This window comes from Benincasa hispida, chromosome 2, assembly GCF_009727055.1.
Source record: "Benincasa hispida cultivar B227 chromosome 2, ASM972705v1, whole genome shotgun sequence".
Taxonomy (NCBI): Eukaryota; Viridiplantae; Streptophyta; class Magnoliopsida; order Cucurbitales; family Cucurbitaceae; genus Benincasa; species Benincasa hispida.
Genome location: NC_052350.1, coordinates 37,995,850 through 38,022,183, shown reverse-complemented (window position 1 = coordinate 38,022,183; position 26,334 = coordinate 37,995,850). Strand labels below are relative to the sequence as shown.

Sequence of the window (26,334 nt, the reverse complement as noted above, 5' to 3'; positions counted from 1 at the left end):
CTTAATATGTCCATAGCATAGAGCTCGGAACAACGATTCCAACACCTCTTGAATCACTCAAATCGGAGCTAAAACGAAGACGATATGACCGAAACAAGTCTATAGAGAAAATACCGTGGTGGATGACGTGGCATAACCAGATCATTTGCATGTAGACATGTGGCAGCATATTGATTGAATGGTGGATCATTAAGAGATATATGATGGACTTTTAATTTTTGGATTGATTTAAAATAAAAAAATTAAAATTTAAAAGGAAACTAAATTTAATATTATTGTATGTTTGTGTCTAACGGCTAGTTTTTTTACACATGGTATGTTTTTTTATTTTTGGATTGACTTTAAAAAGAAAATGAATTAAAAGGAAAATAAGTTTAATATTATTTTATGTTTGTGTCTAACGGCTAGTTTTTTATACATGGTATGTTTTTTAATTTTTGAATTGACTTTGAAAAGAATGAATTTCAAAAGAAAAGGAATTTAATATTATATTTTGTTTGTATCTAATGACTAGTTTAGTCTAAAATCTCTACCATTAATTTTTCTTTTCCAAAATCCAATGGTCCAAATTAATTGTAGTTTCTAAAAAATTTTCCATCTCTATATAAACCATCTTCCTCTCCAAATGTTAAACTAACAAATTTTACCTTTCATAATCCTCCAAAACTCAAAAGTTTCATTGTTGGTTCCCAATTTTTTTTTTCATCTTATTCTTGAAAGAGTGTTATTGTATTGTGAGGATAAATTTGTTGAGTACTTAAACTTGTAAATCCACTCTAGTGTGAGTTGTTTTATTCAAATTTCCAAGAGACGCTTGGGGAGTGGAGTAGGTCGAGTTTGACCGAACCACTATAAAAATTACAATATCTTCTTCTCTAACTCTTTCCTTTTTTTATTTTTGCAATTAATTTAAGCAATTTATTGTATGTTTTAGTTTGTTCTTATTTATTTGCTAAAATTTGATAGAATTAAATTATCACTTTTTTGTCATCTTATTTGTTGCATAAATTGATTTTTTCTTATTATTTATAAAAAGTGTATTAATTAGTTTAATTGGGTTAATTTAAAAAAAAAGTTTAATTAAACCCTATTCACCCCTCTAGGGTTGTCATATCGATCCAACATAAAAGAGAGGGACCACACCGCCCAGCTTCTAATACAAGTTGTAATCCTCTATATTAAAGGTGCACAATCCACAACCCTCAACCGACCAGCCAATAACGATAACCCCAGATACCTAACAGGCAGCGAACCAAGAGAGAACCCCATAAATGCAGCTAGCTCTTTCGCCTCACCAGGTTCCACACCCGTAACAAACATGGAACTCTTCCCAACATTTGCAACTAACCTAGACAACCCTACAAAATCCGCCAGGACCTGTCTCACAAACTCCAAAGAATCTCTCTCAGCGGCACAGAAAATCATCAAATTGTTGGAGCCCGCGATCTGTAGGTCAATTAGGTCCCCTACTAGCTCACAAACAGAATAAACCTTAAAATAGAGTGATGAGTTTAATTTGAAAAGTTCAAGTTCAAATTAAGAGAATTATTACATGTGATATAATTACACGTTTAATTATCGAATTAAACGAAATTGGAGAATTGATTAATATTTAAATTTGATTTAAATATTAAATTACATGAATAGGGATTCATGGATGTGGAATTGGTGTTTAATTAATTTAATATTTGATATTAAAATATTTAATTAATTATTAATTTTATTTAAAAAAAATTAATTATTAAATTAATTTTGTAGAATTAATAAAATTTCAGTTTAATTAAAGAATTAAAAACTGAAATTTGATATTAATTTTGAAAATGAATTTCAAAATTAATAGAAAAATGGATTTTGGAAAAATCCACTAAAAGTGGGATTTTTCCACTTCATGAACACCTTGAAATCCACTCAAATCCCACTCAATACTTGAAGTAGGAGCTAGCTATCATGGAGGCAATCTAATTGCATGAGACTCTTACATAAAACTCACATTGAGCTGAGAAGAAGGCCATGCAAAGTGTGTTTTGTTGAGATTTTTCTGTTGAAGAAGGGTTCTTCAACTTCAGCTGGAAAAGAGTGTCATCTCCTTAAATATTCCCTAAATTCAATTCATTTTGAGTCCCACGACTCGATTTAAGGTCCAAAAAGAATAATATGGAAGATCTTTTAGTGGTCTATACCTTGTAGATGAAGAGATTGAAGCTGATTTTGAAGATTGAAGTCTTCAAAGGTGAGTTTGTATTGAAGCCCTCTTATTCTGATATGAACATGTTTAATTTGATGCTAAAATTGATGAGTTAGAGTGCTCAATGATCTTGCATTCTTCCGCTATTTGCTTGCTAACTCCATCATTTTTATTTTTTTTAAATTTTCTTTCCTTTTTTCGGTTTGTTTTTATTTTTTATTTTAGTTCATTTCTCCGGTTTATATATATTTTTTATTTTCTTTCCTTCTCTAGTTTTTGCTTCCATCTCCCCAATCTCAAACATTCCCTTCTCTCTCTCATCTTCCCATTTCCCACTAGAACCATTAAAAAAAAATACAAGATTGAGTTTCAAACCTAAAACTTGAAAGTGTCTAACTCATAAGTGACTTATGATCAACAAGACAATTATCAATTTTGACTATTATAGTGAAACATGAAATGAAAATGGATTTGAAACTACTTTTTTAGTCCTCAAGTTTGCACCATTTTTAGAAATATTTATTAAAAGTTTGAAATAAGAAACGATAAAAGTTTATTTTTCAAAAAAATGAGAAATGAGAACGTTATCAAACAAGTCAATAGTTTTTTTCTCTTTTTATAGGACTTTAAGAGTATAAAGTCTATCAATAATATCACTGATAATATGTTATCATGGATAGCATGTTATCAGTGATACTATTATATCATGCTATCAATGAAAAACTTTTATGCACAATCAAACGATCTCGAGAAGTCATATAATCTCAAATACTACATTGTTACATAATACACAAATACTATAAGTGATATTCTTTACAATGATAGCAATAGGAAGATATCACTGACAATAGCTATCAATGCTATCCTTTATGACTATCAACGTAGAAAGATATCACTCTATATTTATATGCATCAATAATGACATACAAACACACTACATGTATCAACAAATTAATCAAAAGACCCTGATTATCTACAAACAAGTATAACATGATAAATTCAAACAACAAAAAACATCAAAACATTACCATTAATAGAAACATATAAGCAATAGCCACTATTTGGCTATTGTTGATAGAAACATATCAGTAATAACAACTGATAACCCATTTCTCAAATTGAAAGCTATAACTAATAGCAACATCACTGATAACAGGTATCAATGATAACAACTAATAGCGCATTTCTCGAATTGAAAGCTATTGCTGATAGTAGCTATCAGTTGCTATCACTAATAGCAACTATTAATGATATTCACCAATAGTAGCATCACTGATAGCAACTGATAACAGTTATTAGTCATAGCAATTGATAGCACATTTCTTAAATTGAAAGTTATCATTGATAGCAGTATCATTGATTGCAGCTACCAGTGGTAGCAACTAATAGCACGCTTCTCAAATTGAAAGTTACCGTTGGTACCAGCTATCAGTGATATTCACTTATGGCAACTATCAGTAAAAACAACTAATAACATACTTCTCAAATCGAAAAGCTACTACTGATAGCAGCTATCAGTGGTAGGTACTGATAGCTATCAGTAATAGCCACTTATAGCACATTTCTCATATTAAAAATTATCAATGATAGTAGCTATTAGTGATAGCTTCCAATTTGAGAAAATCGGGAAGCAATGCGCAAAATAGTAGTTTGGCCTGGGTTTCTTGGTCTTTTACTATTTTTTGTTCTATATATGCAATTATTTTATCCTTGTACCTCTATTATTTTGGGGTTGAATTCCATTTATGCAACTAGCCCTAATTTTTATTGAAATTGGTAAAATAATAATAATAATTCTCATGCAAAGAAGTATGATACGTGAATATATTTTCAAAATTTATTGTAAAAAGGCTAAAAATAATAAAAGGCTTTTTAAAAATCAACAATAAACTAGCATTGGGGACTTAATTTAAGATTTATTGAAAGCACATAGACTAAAATAGAACATTTGAAGTATAGGGATTAAATATTAAACAAACTTCAAAGTACAGAGATCAAAATAATATTTTATACTAAATATGTATTATCAACCTATGGAAGAAAAGTGATAATATAATTTTCTAAACATAAAAATCTTTATTCCTTCATGTGTAGTTACAACAAATGGAAGATAAATAAAGTTTGCGAAAGTTCCATGATCCAACAAATTATAAGTGAGATAGAATATTCTTACAAATATATAAACAAATAATGAATCACATCGATTATTCAATCAAGATGGTGTTTTGCATGGGCTCATTGTCGGGCTAGTGGATGCATCTCCTTCAAAAATAATTTTTTCTTGACCATCTATAATATCATTTCCTCCTCTGCAACAACCAATTACATTAGAACCTCTTTGATATGGATTTTTAAGAGTTAATTACAAAGTTTAGGATGTGCTTTACATTATATCCAGGACTAACATCTCGCTTTATAGGATCATAACCAATGTAATCCACTGCATTTGCTATCTCAATCATGTCAAAGTTAACCAAGAGAATTCCCAAAAAAATAAACGTGATTCCCTTTGATACGATCATCATTGATAACTTAATCAATTACAAAACTTAAAACGCGAGTCCCTTATAATAAGATGGACTTCAAAAGGTAAAAATATTTATATATATTCAAATAGTTATTTTTTAATATAAGGTGGTTATACTATTTGTGGTATATGTTTATCTCGTTAGAATCTAACTCAGCAAGAACACATTTGGATTGCCAACTTTGTAGGTTCAGCCAAATGACAACATTGGTTTATTCTTTAAATAGGAATTACATAAATAATTAATTCTAACAAAAGCAATCTTCAATTTGTTAGTAAAAAAAATAGCATATCGTTGCAAAAACATTTTGTTAGGATGTAAGACTGTCGTTTTGATAATATATTCATGCAATCACAAAATTACATAATATATGTATGGAAATAAAACATGAACCTACGAATGTTAAGAGAAATCGTATTAAATTTCTAATTAGGCATTTCTAGGAAATTTATCCTAGCATAATCCCTATAACGTAATGCAATTAGTAAAATTGATTAAGATGCTTCTCATCTAATTAAATTGACTAATTTGAGCCAACAAGAGCGTAGTTCAACTAACATAATGTTCATACTATCAACCTCTAATTTGATATTTAGGACCATCGGTGAGGAATTAAAATCAAACCTTGAGAATTTGATGATCGAAATTACATTGGATGATTTCGTTCCTCTAAGCTAGAATGTTTTGTTTGATTGCACATCAATTCTTTTATTTGTATGCTTCTACTTTTTCGTACTTTATTTCCTATTGCACACAAAATTTCCCATTTATCACTTTAACTCAATAATCAACTTTGAGAAACTAATCTTCATACTTCTCTGCAGATCGACTCAATCTTACCACTTGTATTACTTAGTAGTATGGGTAGTATTGATCGGTATAATATAAATTTTAGTTAATTGGCCATTTACAGGCAACAGTAAAAGGCTATATCACCTTGCAATTAAGTGATCTTATTGTTTTTGTATGATTGTGTGTTTCTATCTTGCTCGAGGGCGATCTAATACTGTAGATGGATAGATAACGAAAAAATGAAGAAAATGAGTGGCCATTCGCCTATAGGAATAGCGCTGCTCATGTAGTTTTCACACCTCTTTTTGCCCTAATTCATCAATTTCATCAATTTTGACCCTTTCTCTTGCCCTAGGGCAAACTTTGATATATTATAGGGGTATTTTTTTTATCATTTTAAACTCAAAATGGCCCACTTCATTCCAAATGCTTGATTTTCTATAATTAAACATAATAAAACATCAACAAACACAAATTATAATAAAATTAACAAAATTTTAAGTCCAAGTACACACTTTTTAAGTGTGTTTCAATCATTCTTGTAATTTTGAAATTTTTTGAGGTTGTAAGTATTGGTAATGTTGAAGACATGAACTTTGTCAAAGATATTTGTGGAAATAATATAGGTAAATAATTTAAACATCTATTACAACTTTTTTTGAAAATTACAAACAAATTTGACAAGTTAAATACATCAAGGATTAATTAAATTGACACTCTCTTAATGTCAAGATAAAAATACATTTGACCTACATAATTTATCACGTTTTGACAAATGTAATACATAATGTGTCGAGAATTTTTACGCTTGATGCTTTAAGTACGTCAACAAATTTCATATTCTTGACATTTTTAACATGTCAATTAGAATACAACTTGACAATTATTCGGTATCAAAATTATCCATATTCTTGACACTGACTTTCTTGATATTTTTTAAAATGTCTAGTGCATTGAAATTCGATATTGAAAAGCGTCAAGGAACACAATTTTTTTCATAGTGATAAAAGACACTTAGTAAGGATAATATAGCTTAAAAGAAACTTACATCAAATAGTCAGATCCCATCAACCAGTAGCAAAATAGACATTTAATAATAAATAAGGGCAAAAAAGAAAAGGAAAGATTTTCTCCACATATTTTTTTTTTTTAGATAGTATACATATAGAATGAAACGTGTTTTAAAATTGGTAGTGGTAGAAAATATAATTAAAAAGAAAATTAAATAACCCAACTAAATTTCAATCTCAATAGTATAGACTCATAGACTCGAATATCTTTGATCTTATGGTCAATAGTGTATGTCTTATGTTCGTTGAGCTATGCTCATGTTGACATTTTATAAACACTATTTGATCTACATCATTAACTCTATTCTTTATTTTGTTATTAACTTTCTACCGTTCTTTTATTTCAAATACTAAGTCATTGTCTTGAAATTAAAGAAATAGATTTATATTTTTTTTTTCATTTAAAAAATTTGACTAAAAGTTCAAATGTTAGTTAAATGACGTGAAAACTAGTTTGAAACAGACACCAATTTAAAAAATAACATAGAAGCATTAACAAAAGGAGTATATATCTTAATCTTTTGGGAAAAAAAAAATGGATTGGATTAAGATACCTGACTTCCATATTTTCTCAAAAATGGTCATTTTTCAGTCTAAATTGTAACATCCTCTCTCTCACACATAAAATTATAATATCCTTTCTCATACACACATATATACAGAGAGATTCAAACCCTCTCACACACACATATATGCCAAGTAAGAAATTCAAATCTCTGATTTATCTATCAATTATATATATATATATATTTTTTTTTTTTTTTTTTTTTTTTTTTAATGTGAGCTCTATTCATATTTACATTAAAAAAAATATATTTATCTCTTTACAAGAATACTATTAAGGGGGTGTTTAGTTCACCAACATGAGTTGAATTGAGTTGGTATAATATAATAACTCATTGTTTGACCTACCAACTTTAAATGTTAGTGGAGTTGAATTGGTATATTTTACCAACTCACCCCAACTCTCCCTTCTTCCCATATTTTCAATGACTCTATCCATCGACCACTGTCACACTCCAAGAACTAATTCTGGACTCCGACAAGCACCTCCGATAACAACTCCGGCGATCAACTCTGGGCTCCGACAACCAACTACGATGATAATTCCGGCGATGAAATCCGGACTCCGGCAACCACCTTCGATGACAACTCTGGCGACCAACTCCAAGCTCTAACAACCTTTGCACGATCAACTCCGATAACTAATTTTGGTCTCCAACAACCACCTTCAGTGACACAACTCCGATGACCACCTTCGCGCTACCGACTCCAACAACCTATTGGCTCTAACAACAGATTTCGTTAACCAACTCTAACAACCATCATCGTAAGCCCTGACAACCACCTCCGACTACAAACTCCAATGAAAATCACCTTCAATGATCACCTTTGAGCGAGCAACTCTGACGACAAACTCGAGGTTGTTCAACAACCACGTTAGATGACAAACTCCGACAATCAACTCTAATACCACCTTCATGCAACTAACTTCGGGCTCTGACAATCACCTTCGATTACAATCTCTAGTGAAAATCATCTTCAATGATCAACTTCAACGACCACTTTTGCCCGACCGACTCTGTGATTCAAAAACCACCTCCGATGACAAACTTCGACAACCAACTCCACACCTTCATGTGACCAACTTCAAGCTCCGACAACCACCACCGACTACAAACTCCAGCAAAAATCATATTTGATAATCAACTTCCACAACCAATTCTGACTACTATAAGATTGATGACTGTTAAAGTATGTTGTAGGGTTGTTGATTATATAAAAATTATTATTTTGTCTACATTAAATGCAATATTTATACGTAATGAATTCACAATCAAATGAGTTTTAAGAATATTTAGACGAAAAGTATGTATGTAGTAGAAAAATATGTAACATATAACAAAAAAACTATAAAATAAACTTTTTTCCCTAGTACATTTTCCAGCAAGAATTAGTGAAAATAGAGATTTGTTCTTTGATGATCCTCCAAATTTAGAGGAAATGAAAGTGAAACTATTGAAGAAATGTGTTGACATTCCATTGGTTATTACATTGATGGGGGAGATTTAATTAAAAAAAATTCATGACATAGTAAAAATATAAAGCAACAATAGAAAGAAAAGACAAAGAAGATGATAATGAAATTTATGGAGAAAAATTAGCTAGAATCATACGTTTTGATTTCGCTTTAGTTTCTCATTTTATTTAACTATATTTCTATAATAAATGTAATGGGTTAGTTGTTGTTCATTGCCCAAAAAAGAAATAAAGAAAAATTTTAAAAATTAAAAGAAAAATTATCATTCATATTTTATTCAAACAAATATTGGTAGAATTATTAAATAAAAAAGTTTCAAAACAAAAATAGTAATCATAAAAGTATATTATTTAGAGTTCAAAAAAACTACATCAGATATTTAAACATATGAACTCAACTTTGCATCCTAAACACATACCTATAAATTCAGATCAAATAACTCTGCACCCCAAACACAGACATATGAATTTCACAGATATCCTATCTCAATTCAGCACCTCAAATAGTGCTCAATAGTTTCCTTTTTCTTTAAAAAAAAAAAAAAAAAAAAAAATTGACAGCTAATATGCATGTGATAAGCAAATCATATGCTATATGCTATATACGTATATACCATATATATTGTCAGAATGNAAAAAAAAAAAAAAATTGACAGCTAATATGCATGTGATAAGCAAATCATATGCTATATGCTATATACGTATATACCATATATATTGTCAGAATGTCAGCACCTATTTCTTGAAAAAAGATTAAAGAAACAAAAATCTGAAAAAGGTGCCCATGAAGGAGCCAGCATACATTATCAATGTCCTTCTACTCAAAATTTATTTTTATTTTACATACTCCGAAATTGAGTCACATGTTTTAAACTTTTAAATATGCAATTGAAAATAGCGATCTGTTCGGTTCAGTATGAATATTATTTTTATTTTTTTATGGGATTGTACGTTAACCAAGAACAGTCAAAGGAGAGTACACTCATAAATGCCAAATGATATATATATATATATATATATATATATAACTCATTAAACATTTTTAAAGCATTCACATGCAAATGTTTTTTTTTTTTTTTTTTTAATTTCATTTTACGCGGAAACTCACACTATATTAAGTAGAGATTAACGCTATTTTTTTTATAACCCCAAAAACAATACACAGAAGGCTTCGCTCTAACAATGGCAACTGAGAAAAATTCTGATGGGTATGAAGGGTTGCTACCTTTATGCTTGAGGTGGGTGAAACCCGTATTTGCGAAGCTCCCGGCCATGGCGGTCAAGCTAGCGAAGGACGACCCAAGAAGAGTAGTTCATGCTTTGAAAGTTGGATTAGCTATAACCTTGGTGTCTTTCTTCTACTATTTCAAACCTTTATATGATGGATTTGGAACGTCTACAATGTGGGCTATCGTCACTGTCATTGTCGTCTTTGAGTTTTCGGTTGGTAAGTGTAATATTCATAGAAATTTTCAATTTAATCTTTCATTCATATTCAATCAGTGAAGATGATGATTAAGAGATCATGACCCTCCAATTTTAATATTGTTAACAAACTATCCTTAGACCTAAAATCTCGAGTTGATAGATTATGATAAATTTTATAATCTATTCATATTCTTAATGCTCGTGACATATTTTGAACAGGAGGGACGCTAGGAAGAGGTTTAAATAGAGTTATGGCAACGTTTTTAGCTGGGGCCCTAGGGTTTGGAGCTCATTATTTGGCAAGCTTGGGTGGAGAGACTGGCCGACCAATAATGCTTGGCTTGTTTGTGTTCGTCCTAGGTAAATTTTTAGTTATTGTCCATCCTCAAATGTTTCTTGCCAATGAAAAATGAGTAAAACATGGAATAAAAAAATTTATGGTAATCTAATTATGTTAAAATGATTATCTCTAATTTGGGTAATTACTATCAAAAAACACTTTGGCAAAGCCTAAGTTTAACTGGAATTGAATTCCAGATATGTGGTTTCGTTAAAATATGTTGAAAAGAATTATTTGTGTTGTCTGAGAAGGCCACTTTACGACAACATCAGCGTGAAAGTAAAATAATTACTTTGAGAATAGTACACTCAAATATCTAAGTGCTCACCAATCTAAAATGTGTATAACCAAGGAATGATACAACAATCATATTGTTTATTTCATGAGATTAGTCGAAGTCTACATAATTGACAACGATATTTGATGGAGTTTAAACAATTTTTAGTGTTAAAAAGAAATTTTGAGAGTATTTTTCTCTAATTTCTTAGGATAGATGAGTTTTATTCTTGATTCATTTTTTGTGTGAGTATTATATTATTAAATCAAATCAATACATTTTTCTGTTGTACAATAATAAAATGGGGGCATCAAAATTTTAAAAGTAAGAGCTGCAAGATACAATTGTACTATTATAACTCTTCATCGACTCTACTGACATTACAAAAAAATAATATATATCTAAGCCAAGGGAAATGATTTAATAATGTATTTGAAAAATAATAAATAAATCATGCACATGTCTTAACTAACAACTTTGTTTGTGTGTTTGTTTTATTTAAGTTTAATAGTGATTTAACTATATCAATCAACTCGTATCATTATAGTTCAAATTTAGTTAAAGAGATTAATTTATTCTTGAACAAAATATCAAAAGATTAAATACTCACCCCTACATATTATTAAATCCTATGTAGGTAGCCACCATGAATTGAACTCATTCTCTCTAACTTGAACATATTAATTCAATTGATTAAGACATTATATCTTTGATGAAAAGATCAAATGTTTGAAATCTCATTACTACGTGTCATTTAATATTTTTTTTCTTTTGTATTTAAATGAAATATGGCAGGTGGAATATCAACATTCATACGATTCTTCCCAAAGATAAAGGCAAGATACGATTATGGGATGCTGATATTCATATTGACATTCTGTATGGTATCACTATCAGGATATAGAGACGATGAAATTGCAAAGCTTGCAATTAGTAGGATTCTAACTATTCTCATTGGTTGTTGTTTCACTGTCATTGTTTGTATTTTTGTGCGACCTGTTTGGGCTGGCACTGATCTTCATTATTTGGTCGCCACCAACATTCAATCTCTTGCCATTTTCTTTGAAGGTATGTACGATCGTTGATTAACTTATTTGTTTGTTTTTTTTAATTTATTTTTTCGGTTATTATCTACTTTTTCAAGAATGTTTTTAAAATTAAATAGTTATCAAACATTTAAAAATATTGTCTAATTTGTGTTCGATAATTTAGTCATAATTTGTTGGTTTTTTATGATAATTAATCTCCTTTAGTTTTTTTTTTTTTTTTTTTTTTTGACTTGATTGATGATTGTATGTGTAAATTATCGTTGGCAGGCTTTGGAGTTGAATATTTTGGATTATCAAAAGAAGGAGAGGTTTCCAAGACCGACATGCAAAAATATAGAACTATTCTAAATTCAAAATCAAATGAAGAATCGTTAGTGAGTATTCGAGCTCGATCAAGTTAGATATCTTTTAGGGCTTGTTTGATAATTGTCTAATTCATTTATTTCGTTCTTTCTTTTTTCTTCTTTTTTTTTCTTTTAGTTCATGTTTCATGACAATGGTTTCTTGTTTATTATGGTTTTTAAAAAGAAAAACTAAAATAAAGGTAATAGAAACTGTGTTTAGTAACTATTTATTTGGTATGGAATCAAGATGATATAGTGTTGTTCTTAAAAACGGGATTAAAGGACAAATTAATACCATCATTTTCCAAAACAAAAAAGAAGTAAACAGAAAAGTCGAAATAAAAAACGAAAAAAAAGGTTATGTGTAATTACAGTTCTAACTTCTAACTTCTCTCACTTGAGAAAATGTTGAGCTAAATGTTGCACATGTTTGGGCAGACTAACCTTGCAAGATGGGAGCCTCGTCATGGCAAATTTAGATATCGTCATCCTTGGAAGCAATATTTGGTAATTGGAAGCTTAAACAGGGAGTGTGCCTATCGCCTTGAAGTTCTTAACGGATGCCTCAAAGCTAACCAATTTCAAGTAAGATTTCATGTAAATTTTCATCTACAACTTCTAGAATTGTATCGAATTACTTCTACATCTTTTAAAAGCTTATAATAGATCCCAAAGCCAATTTCAATTTTGCATATAGTTAATCTACCAACTTCACTATGCTTACTTTATCATAAAATGATTAGTTGATAACATTAATTTTAAGTAAATTTTATTTTTTTTAAAAAAAAACTAGTTTTTAAAACTTTCCAAAAGTTTTCAAAACACAGTTAGAAAGTAGATCTCGAAACAAATTATAAATTGCTTAATTTTGGAAGCAAAAGATACAAGACTAAATATCTATTTATTAAATGCGAAGTAGTTTTAAAAAAAAATTTCCAGAAATTTAGTCAAAAATATAAATGTTACTTAAGAAAGATAAAAACTTTGGCTAAGAGACGTTGTAAGAAAAAAAAATACTTTTCACATTTGGTTAAGAGTACATATATATGCTGATGATGATCTTTTATTTTGTAGATGCCATCACAAGTCCATGGTCAATTCCAAGAGGAATGTAGGAAGATATGCAGTGAATCAAGTCGTGGGTTAAGAGAATTATCATTAGCACTAAGAAAAATGGTTCCTCCACTAACAGCCAAAGCCCACATAGAAAAAGCAAAGATTGCAGCTGAGAACCTCAAGTCCCATTTGGAAGAATGGAGATTTGAAGAAGTGAATAATGCTATGGAGATTGTTCATGTTATTTCATTGACATCACTTCTATTTGACACAATTTGTTGTATAGAGAAGATTGTGGATTCCGTTCAAAAGTTAGCTTCAATGGCAGGTTTCAAGGCTGTGGAAGTACAATCAGGTGTAGCACCACAGCAACAAAATGATTTGCAAGATGAAGGTTCATTGCAGCCATGCCATGGAACTACTATTCTTTTAGCTCATCATGTCATTACCATTGATGAAGAAACTCCTTGTTAATGCTTTGAAGCATTTTCAAATAAGAGGGCTGAAAATTTATAGTGATTATTAGATAAACATGGCTCCATCTCAAAATTAATATGTGATGAGAGGAGGTAATCCATGTATCTAATTAAAATTGTGAAATTTTTTCATCTTTTCGATGTTTGAGATCCTCAACATGTGTCTCCTTAAATGGTGTTTCTTTGTGATAACCATTGGGAAATCACTATTATTGGGTCATATCTCAATTTTTTGACCAAATACTCGTTTGGTTGTTTGGGCTTCATTGGACTCTAATACGATGTTCTATATATATATATATATATTTTTTTTTTTTTTTTTTTTTTGAATATTATGTCTAACTTTTATTGGATTTTAATTGGAAGGATGTTTCTATTATGGTCATTTAGGTATGGATCTTATCATCTACTTCTATGCGAAAAATAATAACAATTATTAAGAATAAATATTACTGATCATGATATTGGATCAACTACATTAGATGTCATCCATACTATAAATTGATAAAAGTTTGATACGAGTTTTCTTAGGTCCATTTGGGATTGCTTATACAATGGTCAAAAAATCACATACCTTCTACTTTCTAAAATCAACTTTTCACAAAATTTGCCTACCATATTCTCTAACTAAAGTTTTACAATTTTAATTCCTTTGGTACTTGACAGTGTGTAAGACTCCCTCTCACAACAATATCTTTCCCAATGTCAGTGAACTCCCTTCACTATTGATTTTTAGGAGCTCTCTATGATGAAGTACTCCTTTCTCCAAAGCTGAGTCTTAAGCTCCCACTAAAACTGAGAATTCCTTCTCTGGCAGCTAAGGCTATGCTCCCCCTAAGCTGTAATAATCTTCAAAGTCTTGTATTCAACGAAAGAGGAACTTGCATAGCAGAATAAAATGAGAACAAACAAGATCATTGTAGGATTGTATCAGCAACAGCAGAAGAACAAGGATTATCTAAGCATTCAAATTCACTAATTTTGGAAAAATATAAAGCATGCTCTTGCAGAAAAACAAGTGAGTTTCAAGACATACCTCTTGTAGAACTTCTTCTCCAGCTGTTATCTTCTCCAAATCTTGTTGCAGACCACCTCAAGATTTCTCCACTATTCTCTTGGTGCTCTAGATTGAGTCGTGGGACTCAAAACAAGCTTGAATCAAGGGATGAAAGAGATATGCTCACTGCAGAAAACCAGTTAAAGAAATTTTTCTTCAAACCGAATTTTCTCTCAAAATTTCTATAGATTGTATCCCCGATTTTCACTCCAATCTCTTCATTATATTGCAGATCAACATGCAAAGAAAAGAGTTCATGAGTTACAGCTCATGCTTGGAGAAGACAAAGCCAAAGCAAATGCTTCATATGTGAGCAACTACAAAGATGGATAATGGAAAATCTCTATTTTCCATTTTAGTGTTTTGTTGTTTTTTTCTTTTCAAATTTATTATAAAATCAAAATTTGACTTTAAAAAATCTATTTTGATTTTAAAAAAGAAAAATTAATTAATTTTATAAATTAATTATTAAATAAAACTTAATTAATTTAATATCAAATATCCATCTTTATATATTTAAATCATATTTAAATATATATAAATTCTCCTATTCCGTTTAATACTCAAATTAAACATGTAATTATATCTCATATAATTACTAATTCTCTTAATTCTAATTTGAAGGATTCAAATTAACTTATCACGCTATTCTAGAGCTAGTCCGTTACGAGCTAGTAGGGGATCTCGCGGACCTACAGATCATGGGCTCCAACGATCCAAGATTAATTGGCTAAACTCATTAGACCAAATTAATCTCCATTCGTTAATTAATGGGTCACTCTACTAAAGCCCATAGTTGCACTCCCCTCACTGTAGATATATTATGTCCACATGATTTAACCATAACCAGCAAGTCGACCCTTCACAGGTTGTTCGTAATAACGGTTGGGTCAAATATTTGTTTTACCCCTGAGATTACGTCTTATTCCTCAAGTCCCTACTGATCCTCTAATGAACAACTGGTTTGTGATCCAATCACTAAACCAAATTCTCTCAGCCCGGTGAGAGGGTGGGGCCCCTTGTTCAAGATCTGGATTCAGTACTTGAGAGAACAACCTTTCTTCTATCCCTAAATCGGGTAGGCGTGAACTCCGTCTTGCACCTATGTCTCCAGCTATCTATCCGGTCTTACCCCTGAAATGGGAGTCTTAATGAGCCGGCGATGTTGAGCCAACCCTCAACTATGAAAATCTAAAGGAAATCCTGAATAAACAGAAGTTCATAGTTAGCTCAAGATTAAGATTGAGTTACCTAGGTCATCTAGGTGAAATAGTCAGTCTTAAACAGTAAACAGTGTTATAAAGTAAGAGTGACTTATTTCTTGGTCCTAATCTTATGCAAACTCATTGTATAGGACGCCCCCACTCCTCATATCATAACATCTATGAATTAGGATCACATCACATGTAGCACTTTACAACTCTTTGTAACAACTACAGAGTAGGCCGCATCCAATGGTGTTACCAGAATAAGGTACCCAATCTCATTCATGTACCATAGATCATTTTGACTATTTACTCGAACCCAATCCACTCTTATGTCTCCACATAAAGTTCAAGTACTCATACAATAGTCATGGGTCTGAGTTTATTGGATTTAGACTTTCATACAATTTATGAGATCAATAACAAGTATTTTGATAACAAAAAATGTTTATTATTTTACAAACTGCAAGCTTTTAGGACATAAAACCCAAAAATCACAATGTAGGAGAATTCGGTTGAATGCTGCAAATGTCTTGCTCTAAAAAATCCAAATCGGCGTAATAAAAAATTGCTCATAGAAAGCATACCAGAACACTCCTTTTATAGAAAATTCTAGAAAAGGAAACATCTCCCAAATATGAGAAAATAAGCCACGCAACAATAAAGAAAAATATCATACTACATAAATCTGCCAGATATTTACAGATTAGGAAAGTATTTTGCAGGAAAATATTCTAATGTCAAAACCTTATGTTACTACTTTATTTGAGACATCTGCAGAGTCAATGCCATAGAGAAAATTATAATTCAAACAAACCAAATCTTCAACAGTCTCAAACCAACCGAGACTATCAATAGAACAACTTCTATTAGTTTTGGAAAGCATGAGTGTCAGACCTCCCCTGATGACACTTAGCATCCAACTAACCCAATCTGTACCTGAATACGAACAGTTACACAACAATCATTCAATACATTTAATTACCATTCGACATATTCCATATCATGACATTCACAAGTACATTTCATAGCTTTCCATCTCCTGTTATATACAACCGTCAACGAAGTTTAAGTACTACAAGAACACCATTTAAACTGTACAATCACAACTACTTTATCTTACACTCCCAAAATTCAAATACATGTGGTTCATGATATGCAAACTATCTACACAGGACTTTAAAACATGTAGACCTACAATGTAGTAGAAGACTCTCATCATGTGGCAGTCAACAACTCATCTTGAATCAAGAACTTGCTCGTTACCTAGGGGAGGGGGGTGAAACTATTGGGTTGTGTGTCCTAAAACTCGCAGTTTGTAAAGTTAAACATATTCTCAATAAAGATGTTGTTCAACATTTCTTCAATAAAGTTGTTATTGAATCCATTAATTGCATTCATAAAGTCTAAATCCAATAAACTAAGATCCATGGCTATTATATGAATACTTGAACTTTATGTAGAGAAATAAAGATGGGTCAAGTTCGAGTAAATAGCCAAAACGGTCTATAGTATATGATTAAGGTTAGGTACCTTATTTTGGTAACACTATTGGATGCGTCCTACTCTGTAGCTGGTACAAGTTGTTGTAAAGATACTACTAACGAAGTGATCCAGATTCGTTCATGTATTAGCATGAGGAGTGTGGTCGTCCTATGTAATGAGTTTGCATAAGATCGGACCAAGAAATAAGTCACTCTTACTTTATAACAGTGTTTACTATTTAAGACTGACTATTTCGCTTGGATGACCTAGGTAACTCGATCTTAATCTTGATCTAACTGTGAACTCCTGTTTATTTAGGATTATCCTTAGATTTGCATGGGTGAGGGTTGGCTCAACGGCATCAGCTTAATAAACCTCCTATTTCAGGGGTAAGATTGGGTAGATAGCTGGGGATATAATGTGCAAGACGGAATTCATGCCTACCTGATTTAGGGATAGAAGAAAGGTTATTCTCTTAAGTATTGAATCCAAATCTTGAACAAGGGGTCCCATCCTCTCATTGGCCCGAGAGGGATCTGGTTTATCGATTGGATCATAAACCAATTGCTCATTAGATGATCAGTGAAACTTAAGGAGCAAGACATAATATCAGGGGTAAAATAGCATATTGACTCAGTCGTTATCACGAACAACTTGTGAAGGGTCAACTTACTGGTTATGGTCAAATCATGTGGACACAAATATATCTATAGTGAGAAGAATGCAACTATCGAGCTATAGTGGTGTGACTTGATAGTTAACGAATACTGATTAATTCGGTCAAAAGAGTTTTAGCCAATTAATCTTATATCGTTGGAGTTCATGATCTGTAGGTCCATAAGGTCCCTCTACTAGCTCGTAAAACATAAACACCTTGAATTAATAAATTGAATGAATTTGAAATGATATCAATTTGAATTGTTCAAATTGAATTACGGTTTGAATTTGAATAAGTTCAAAATCAAATTAGGGTTTGTTTAATTATATTCGATATAATTAACATTTAATTTGTTGAAATTAAACAAAATTGGAGAGTTTATAATATTTAAATATTGATCTAAATATTAATTACATGAATAGAATTCATGTTTAAAATTAGGTGTGCGATCAATTTAATATTTGATATTAAATTAATTAATTAATTACGTTTAATTAATTTCCAATTTCAATCCAATTTAAGAAATTGGATTTTTTTTTCAGTTTTGATTAATTATGAATTAATCAAATAAGATTTTAGTTAATTAAACAATTGAAAAATGAAATAAAAATTTGAGAAAATGGAAATTTTGGAAAATTCGGAGAAAGTGGGTTTTCCCCTCATTTTCTCCATGCATGAGGTTTCTTCATGCATACACACACAAATCCCACTAACACTTGCAACTTGGAGTTGAAAATTTGGTTGTTAGTGAGTGCTTGCATGGTGTAGAGTGATAAAACACTCTGAATTGAAGTGGAAGAGGTAGTGCTCTTTGTTGAGAGATGAGTTTTTGAACTCATCTTCTTCTTCCTCTTAAACCCAGAAAATTCTTTCACCCAATTCACTCAAATTTGAGTTCCACCACTCAAATTCGAGGCTAAGAATAGTATAGAAGATCTCTTGGTAGTTCAGGATTGATTTGGAGCTGAATTGGAGTGAAGAACAGCTTGGAATCGGGAGAATTCATCAAAGGTATGAAACTTGAAACCCTCTTGTGTTTTTTTCTAAAAAGTATACTTTAGAACTCAAATTAAATGTAATTAGAGTGCTTATTGATTTTGTTTGCTTCCATTCCATGCTTGTATATTCCATCAATCGGTATCAGAGTATTAAGCACTCAATTAGTGTTAATTTGAGTTTTAGTGGGTGAATTTCTGATGTTGCATGTTTTGGACTGATATGGATGTTTTTCCAGCTTTGGCATTAGATTTCTCTTTTATTTCCAAGTTAAATTTGTAATTGGTTCTTGTTTGATGAGCTTATATGTGTGCTCTAGAGTCTATAATTTATTTGGAGCCACTAGAGTCCGAATTAGGTTGTAATTTGGAGATTAAAGTAAGCAAGGTCGAGGAGATTTTTTCTGCAGAACTACTTCTGTCCAGGTAGCATTGCAACGTTGCCCTTGAGCGTTGCAACATTGTTCTTCATGACTTCCCAGATCGTGGTGTTCTTCCCACAACGTCACAACGCTGGGATGCAGCGTCTCAACGTTGTTCATCCCAACCCATAAATGCGTGCTCTCTCAATCCGGTTTGCGTGGAAGGAAGCTGATCCGACCGGTCTGGGTGTCTTTTGGTCTAGTTTAGCTTCATTCTGGTCTAGTTTGACCATCTTTGGACCGGTTTAACCCATTTTTATGCCTTTGAGGTCTGGTTCGAGCGATTTGGGTTTAGTTCGGGTCGGTTCGGGCGGTTCTACACCAATTTGAAGCTATTTTGGACCTATTTTTGTAATAATTTAGTTATTTTGCTTGCTTAGGATGCCAAAGTTGAACCATATCAGTGTTTATTTAAATAATTATGCATGTGATGTATGTTGTATTTATATTTAAACATGTTTGTGCATATCGTATGCCATTTAGATTTGAAATCCCACCATAGGAAGCATGTTACATGCATTATATATGTTATAAATTGTTATAATGTATAAAATGCATGTTTTAGGGTTTCACTTATTTAATATAATTGTTATATTAAATTTGAATACCTTTGATGCATGTTGTGAATGTAAGTGCATCTCTATTTTTTATAAGTTGTTATAAAATTGAGTTAGACATTAAAATCCATAACGAAGATAAGTTGCATGCTCACGTAAGTTAATCACCCATTTTAATAAGTTAAAATAGGTCGACATCTTGTAAAGCATGGTTACAAACTCAATCAATATATAATCCTATCTAAGGCTGGAGGTACTTAAGTTGACAGTCTACGAAACACCTCCTACCTAGGGATTATGGCCAAATAATTGAGCGTTGTAATCGGTTTTATAAGCATACGTGAGCGGTGTGAGGTAATAAAACGGTTTATCACCTAGACATCGTAGGTTTAAAATCCATTTATAAGCGTTATACTTGGATAAACTACATAGACTTAGGGTTGTTTAATTAGTCGAAATGAACCTAAGTATAAATTTACCCAAATTAATAGTAGAACATTTCAGTGGGAGTTTAATAACTTATATGATAAAGTTATTAGAACACTTCAGTGGGAGATTAATAATATATACGATACGTTATTTTTAGTTCTCACATCCCTAAAAGTTCACAATCGAGATTTAAGCGGTACTTCGTGTCACCCTAGGAGTGATCTCCATTCGGTAAGTATTTGCATAAATCTAGATTCTAGTGAATAAGGGGAAGTCATTCAAATATAAATCAAATATATGATACATAGATTCCAACTTCCACGTCTCCACATAATTTACATCGTGAGATTCATATGACGCTATTCGGAAAGTATTTGTATGAGTCAATAACAAAGTGAACGGGGGAAGTAGTTCATAGTAAGTGAGTGAAGGATATGTGTCAATGAGTCCTGCAGTCACTTCCGTTAGTTTGGACCTTGAGATTCATATGTTGCATCTGTTGGTTTGATTTAGGCGTCCCTTGCTAGTCGTTTAATGATAGTTATCCCCTCGGAGGGTTGTAGCATAGGATTTGGAACAACTCAAACTCCAGAAATGGGTATGATTTCTTAGGTCCATTCCCAACCTTGACTCTCCATTTCGATAGCATAGTTGAGGCCGACCTTTGACATCTGAAAACGGAGGGTTATACTTACAGAATTACTAAAGTGTTAGTAATTTCTGACCGAAAATGGTAACTAAATGACTATAGGAATACAATTTATTCTGGAGATAGTGTTTGGTCAAAATTGTTTTGCTTTAGTGAAGGAGTATTTGACTGCCCCTCAGTAGCACGTATTCTGACTCACTATAGTATCGTTGCAAATAAATAATGGTTATGGGTATATTATTACTTGTTTTGCTAAATCTTGACTTTGAATTTAGTTGCAATTTGCTAATTAGAATTTGTTTTAAAATTTTCAGCATGTCGAATTCTTCTAAAATACTCACTTTTGAATTAGCTAACGGTAAATCAAATCAACGTACAAATTACTAGCGGTTAATGGTTCTAAAAGAGTTTTAACAGAGGATTATCCTCTATCTCCCAACTCATCTAAAGTTTTGAATGATATTGATGAGAATGTGAAATTCGAACAACAAGATAAATATGATTTACTTGTTATCTAAACATGTTTAGTGGAAACGATAAAACCTGGATGATTAATTCAGGTACCGCCAATCATGTTTGTACTTTCTCACATGAAACAAGGTCCTGGAGACAGTTGACAGAAGGTGAAATAATCTTTAAAGTAGGGACCGAGGAGACTGTTTCAGCTAAAGTAGTAGGAGATATGAAGTTATTTATATGAAATAAATACATTTATCTTTAAAATATTTATTACATTCCTTTTATGAAACTGAATATAATATCTATCTCTTATTTACTAGAACAAAATTATAAAGTTTCTTTCGAAAATAATAAAGTGTTCATCAATTCAAGAAATAACCAAATTTGTTCTGGAAAATTAGAAAATAACTTGTATTTATTAAAATCGACTAAGGTTAAAGCCGTTTTGAACATAGAGATGTTTAAAACAACTGAAACTTATAAGAAAAGTAAAGTTTCTCCAAATGCCTACCTTTGGCACTTAAAACTAGATCACATAAATCTCAACAGGATTGAGAAACTAGTTAAGAACGATCATCTAAATAAGTTAGAAGACCGTTCATTACCGCCTTGTGAATCCTGTCTTAAGGGTAAAATGACTAAAAGATATTTTTCTGGAAAAGGTCTTAGAGCCAAAGAACCCTTGGAGCTAATATATTCAGACCTTTGTGGTCCTATGAATGTTAAAGATAGAAGAGGGTATGAATATTTCATCAGCTTCATTGATGACTATTCTAGGTATGGGCATATTTATCTAATACATCAAAAGTTCAAAACATTTGAAAAGTTCAAAGAGTATAAGGCTGAGGTTGAGAATCAATTAGGTAAAAAAGATTAAGACACTTCGATCAGATCGAGGTGGTGATTATATGGACTTAGAATTCCAAAACTATTTGATAGAACATGGAATTCAATCTCAACTCACAGCCCCTGGCACACCTCAGTAAAATGTGTGGCAAAAAGGAGAAACAGAACCTTGTTGGACATGGTTCTTTCCATGATGAGTTATGCTCAGTTACCAAATTCTTTCTAGGGACACGCAATTGAAACTGCAGTGTATATTTTAAACATGGTTCCTTCAAAAAGCGTTTTTGAAACACTTTGCGAGCTCTTGAGGGGACGTAAAGGAAGTTTACATCACTTTAGAATTTGGGGTTTCTCAGCACATGTGTTGGTACAAAATCCTAAAAAATTGGAATGTCGTTCAAAAGTATGCTTATTTGTAGACTACCCAAAAGAAACGAAATGTGGTTTTTTTTTTTTTTTTACGATCCTAAAAAAGACAAGGTATTTGTATCGACAAATGCAACCTTCCTGGAGGAAGACCACATAAAGAATCATCAACCTCGCAGTAAGCTAGTAATGGAAGAAATGTCCAGAGAAACAACAAATGTGTCAACAAGATTTGTTGACAGAGCAGGTCCATCAACAAGAGTTATTGATGAAACTGGTATTTCACATCCTTCTCAAGAGTTAAGAATTCCTCGTCGTAGTGGGAGGGTTGTGCAATAGCTTGACCGGTGGTTTCTTTCCGGTTGCCATGATTAAGTCGATTAGAATACTCTTGTCCATGGCTGCATTTTATGATTATGAAATATGAAAAATTGATGTCAAGACAACCTTTCTGAATGGCTATCTTGATTAGAGTATCTATATGTCTCAACCAGAAAGGTTTATTGAATGGGGTTAAGAGAAAAAGATTTACAAGCTTAATCGATCTATTTGTGAGTTGAAACAAGCATCTAGATCCTGGAATATGAGATTTGATACTGTGATCAAATCTTATGGCTTTAAAAAAAATGTTGATGAACCTTGTGTATACAAGAAAATCATTAACAAAACTGTCGCTTTTCTGGTGTTGTATGTTGATGATATTTTACTCATTGGAAATGAAGTAGAATTTCTAACTGACATTAAGAGAAGGTTGCCTACGTAATTTCAAATGAAATATTTAGGAGAAGCACAATATGTTCTTAGGATCCAAATAGTTCGGAACCGCAAGAACAGAACTTTAACATTATCTCAAGCATCTTATATAGATAAGATGTTGTTTAGATATAAAATGCAAAATTCTAAGAAATGAACGTTGCCTTTCAGAAATGAAATTCATCTGTCTAAGGAAAAAAGTCCTAAGACACCTCAAGAGTTTGAGGATATGAAACAAATTCCATATGCATCAATAGTAGGGAGTTTAATTTATGCAATGTTGTGTACTCGTCCCGATATATGCTATGCAGTTAGAATAGTCAACAAATTTTAGTCCAATCCTAGATATGATCATTGGATTGCCATTAAGAACATTCTCAAGTATCTCCGGAGAATGAGAAATTATATGCTCATGTATAGTGCTAAGGATTTTATCCTTACTAGATACACTGATTCTGACTTTCAGATCGATATAGATTCAAGGAAATCAACTTTGGGGTCAATATTCACTCTGTATGAAGGAGCAGTAGTGTGAAGAAGTATCAAGCAAAGTTGTATTGCTGACTCCACAATGGAAGCTGAGTATGTAGCTATAAGTGAAATAGAAAAAGAAGTAGTATGGCTCAGAAAGTTCCTAATGAATTTGGAAGTAGTTCCAAATATGCACTTGCCAACCACCCTATATTGTGATAACAGTGGAGTAGTTGCAAATTCAAAGGAACTTTGAAGCCATAAATGTGGAAAGCACATCGAGCGGAAGTACCATCTCATTAGGGAGATTGTACACAAAGAAGACATGATCGTCATGCAGATAGCCTCACAAGACAACTTAGCTGATCCATTTACAAAGGCCTTCTCGGCTAAAGTGTTCGAGGGTCACCTGGTAGGGCTAGGTCTATGAGATATTTGTCACTAGGGAAAGTGGAGAATTTATGGGTATTTGATGCCCTAGTTTATTGTATTTATTTATTTGATTCTCCAAGTGTAATTCAATATTGTATATATTTGTATATATTGATCCACTGGAGTTTTAGTCCAAGTGGGAGTATTGTTGGGTTGTGTGTCCTAAAACTCGAAGTTTGTAAAGTTAAACATATTCTCAACAAAGATGTTATTCAACACTTCTTCAATAAAATTGTTATTGAATCTATTAATTGCATTCATAAAGTCTAAATTCAATAAACTAAGATTCATAGTTATTATATGAATACTTAAACTTTAAGTAGAGACATAAATATGGATCAAGTTCAAGTAAATAGCCAAATCGGTCTATAGTATATGATTAAGATTGGGTATCTTATTATGGTAACACTATTGGACGCAGCCTACTCTGTAGCTGGTACAAGTTGTTGTAAAGATACTACAAACGAAGTGATCCAGATTCGTTCATGTATTGACATGAGAAGTGGGGGCGTCCTATGTAATGAATTTGCATAAGATCGGACCAAGAAATAAGTCACTCTTATTTTATAATGTTGTTTACTGTTTAAGACTGACTATTTCGCATAGACGATCTAGGTAACTCGATCTTAATCCTGAGCTAACTGTGAACTGATGTTTATTCGGGATTATCCTTAGATTTGCATGGGTGAGGGTTGGCTCAACAATGCCGGCTCAATAAGCCTCCCATTTCAAGGATAAGATCGGGTAGATAGCTGGTCATAGGGTGCAAGACGGAATTCACGCCTACTCGATTTAGGGTTAGGAGAAAGGTTGTTCTCTTAAGTACGGAATTCACGTCCCGTTTGACAACTTTTTTGTTTTGTTTGTTTTGTTTTGTTTTTGTTATTATCTACTTTTCAAGAATTTTTCAAAATTAAATAGTTACCAAACATGATTAAAAATATTGTCTAATTTTTTTTTTGGTAATTTAGTGATAATTTGTTGGCTTTTGATGATAATTAATCTCCTTTAAAGGCCGACATGCAAAAATATAGAACTATTCTAAATTCAAAATCAAATGAAGAATCATCAGTGAGTATTCGAGCTCGATCAAGTTAGATACCTTTTAGGGCTTGTTTGATAATCTTCTAATTCATTTCTTTCGTTCGTTCTTTCTTCTTCTTCTTCTATTTTTTTTTTTTTTTAATTCATGTTTCATCACAATGGTTTCTTGTTTCTTGTGGTTTTTGAAAAAGAAAAACTAAAATAAAGGTAATTGAAACTAAGTTTAGTAACTATCTATTTGGTATTGAATCAAGGTTATATGGTGTTGTTCTTAGAAACGAAAGTAAAGGACAAATTGATACCGCCATTTTCCAAAACAAAAAACAAGTAAACAGAAAACTCGAAATAAAAAACGAAAAAAAGGTTTCACGTGACTACATTTCTAACTTCTAACTTCTCCCACTTGAAAAAAAAATGTTGAGCTAAATGTTGCACATGTTGGGGCAGACTAACCTTGCAAGATGAGAGCCTCGCCAGGGCAAATTTAGATATCGCCATCCTTGGAAGCAATATTTGTTAATTGGGAGCTTAAACAGGGAGTGTGCCTATCGCCTTGAAGTTCTTAATGGATGCCTCAAAGCTAACCAAATTCAAGTAAGATTCCATTTAAATTTTGGTCCACAACTTCTAGAATCGTATCGATTTTACTTCTATGCACTTTAAAAAGTATATAATAGATCCCAAAACTTATTTCATTTTTGCATATAGTAAATCTACCAACTCCACTATGCTTACTTTGTTATAAAACGATTAGCTGATGACATTAATTTTAAGCCAAAAAAAAAAAAAAAACTAGTTTTTAAAACTTTTTAGAAGTTTTCAAAACATGGTTAGAAAGTAGATTTCAAAACAAATCATAAATTCAGGAGTGGAATTAATGATAACAAGCTTAATTTTGGAAGTAAAAGATACAAAATTAAA

General features: G+C 31.7%; 1 protein-coding gene across 1 annotated transcript; it reads left to right on the top strand.

The window, feature by feature from the left end:
• Positions 1-9,780: 9,780 nt before the first annotated feature.
• On the top strand, positions 9,781-13,607 carry LOC120072229 (aluminum-activated malate transporter 2-like). The gene is made up of 6 exons (XM_039024644.1): positions 9,781-10,062; positions 10,263-10,403; positions 11,456-11,728; positions 11,977-12,083; positions 12,492-12,638; positions 13,128-13,607. The coding sequence occupies exons 1-6, from the start codon at positions 9,798-9,800 to the stop codon at positions 13,581-13,583; spliced, it is 1,389 nt and encodes a 462-aa protein (XP_038880572.1). The 5' UTR covers positions 9,781-9,797; the 3' UTR covers positions 13,584-13,607.
• Positions 13,608-26,334: the final 12,727 nt, after the last annotated feature.